Source organism: Buceros rhinoceros, unplaced genomic scaffold, assembly GCF_000710305.1.
Source record: "Buceros rhinoceros silvestris isolate BGI_N320 unplaced genomic scaffold, ASM71030v1 scaffold827, whole genome shotgun sequence".
Classification (NCBI taxonomy): domain Eukaryota; kingdom Metazoa; phylum Chordata; class Aves; order Bucerotiformes; family Bucerotidae; genus Buceros; species Buceros rhinoceros.
Window position 1 is genome coordinate 10,823 of NW_010423692.1, and position 1,802 is coordinate 12,624.

The 1,802-nt window shown below is 47.3% G+C and overlaps 1 protein-coding gene across 1 annotated transcript in view; it reads right to left on the bottom strand.

Moving 5' to 3' along the window:
- The window catches only part of LOC104497244 (zinc finger CCCH domain-containing protein 7B-like), a gene marked incomplete at its 3' end in the record, with an annotated part of 20,309 nt that overhangs the window by 10,634 nt on the left and 7,873 nt on the right, over positions 1 to 1,802 (bottom strand). The window contains exons 6-7 of the mRNA XM_010140477.1: positions 1,492 to 1,572; positions 356 to 388 (exon numbers count right to left, since the gene is read on the bottom strand). Of these exons, the coding sequence (XP_010138779.1) occupies positions 356 to 388; positions 1,492 to 1,572 (114 nt within the window). The remainder of the gene's footprint in view (positions 1 to 355; positions 389 to 1,491; positions 1,573 to 1,802) is intronic.

The window sequence follows — 1,802 nt, forward strand, 5'->3', positions numbered from 1 at the left end:
AGAGAAAGGACTTAGAACAGAGACAGCCCATGGACGCCCGTAAACTAAGTAAAGCTGGAGTACGATATGGATTCCTTCCAGGCAATGCCCATAAACAGAAGCTGCCCCAAAAGGCTCGCCACTGTGACAGAAGTTTTTAGAACACTGAAAAGGCCATTTATTTGTTCTGGATACGTCAGTCCAGGACGTCCAACACCCAATCAGGATGCAAAAAACTGCCCTGAAGAAGAGGTGTTTTCATCTTTTCATTAGGAAATTACTACTTTGGGAAGGCATTACAGCACTGGAATGAAAGCTGGAAGCCAACACAAGACTCAGCAAGGTGTTATCAAAATTCCAATCACTAAATTTCAAATAATAAAAAGTATTTTGGAGTTTTTAATTTTTGCTTTTCTAACACACAGATGGTTTAAGCCCATCACTGCTGAGCAACATGACAGCAGCAAAAAGGTGGCAAGGCCAGCACAGTGAGCAGCTTCAAAAAGTCCTTCTGTGCAAAGCCTCCCTTATCTTTGAGACAGAATCACTTCAGACTGCTGAGAGCTGCTACAAAGTCAAGGATTTACTGGGGGTAGGAGGTCAGGGAGAGGAATAAGATGCTATAGCCAAATTCACCCCTAAAGCTCTGTGCAAATCGGATGCCCACCAATCACTTCACCATATACTGCAAAGTTCCAGTGGAGGTGGAACACCACTGCACATGGTGCTGAGGATGTGAATGCAAACACAGGCCTCATCTAACAGCTAATGTTCCCTACCCCTGAAAACACCCAGTGGGATTTTAAGTGACCAAGGTAGCTTTATCCAAGAGTGACAGCAGAGGCCTAATGTCCTCTAGCTCCACCCCAGGTTATACATTTAAACACCAACAGTTCTCCGGTTATGGCTGCACTTTCTGTAGAGCCAGGTTAGATTCAGTCACTGGTGCCAATTAATTGGACCCATGACTCACTTTTTACTGCCTTCTTCCCTAGTACCTGACCAGATGTGTACTGTTTTTCTCCCAAAGCGCAGGCCTTTTCCCCACCACAAAGATGTCCACGTAGATATGAGGCAGGAACCCTTCACAACCCATCACACCACAAAACCAGCCATGCCTTCAGTGCAGCAGAGGATCCCACCCTTCTTATTCCGTAACAGGGAAAGGACTGTGATCCAAAACCTTTGCGATCAGGCCACATGCCCCTCTCTTCCAAAAATCACAGGCTCCCACTGCATCAGACGGCTCTCCTACAGCACCAGCCCAGCTCTGCCTGGCTTAGTTGGGTCTCAGGAAACACCCTGACAGCAGGCATACAGCAGCAATGTGGTTAGGAACGGATTAATGCAAAGTGAGCCAGAGGATCAGGACAAGGAGGGTAGCCAGCAGCCTGCTAGAGGGATTGCAGGGTCGTGTCCATGTGTATGTAACTGCAGAGCAGCACCTACTGCTTTTACAAAAGTGAATCTGAAAAAGCCAAAGGATAGCCTCTAAGAAAAAAGAAGTCATACCTGAGGTCTTTTGTACGCTTTTCGAACCCTCAGTCCCAGCTTCTGGGCAAGCTCCTGTCCCAGCTGCGTGACACTTTCATCCTGTGGACAAAACCATTGGCAGCACACTTTCAGTTTTGCCTTTGTGGCACATGCAATGAAATAAACAGGAATGCATTTATCCACACTGGGCTGCACGAAGAAGCCTCATTTGTAGACAGCAGTAGGTAGACAATTGCCAGAGCAGCCCTAGGAGAGTCCATGCAGACCTGCAGGCTTCTGTCATTCAGTCCTCCTGAGATACCAAGGTTGCACCAGGAGCTCTTCCCTAC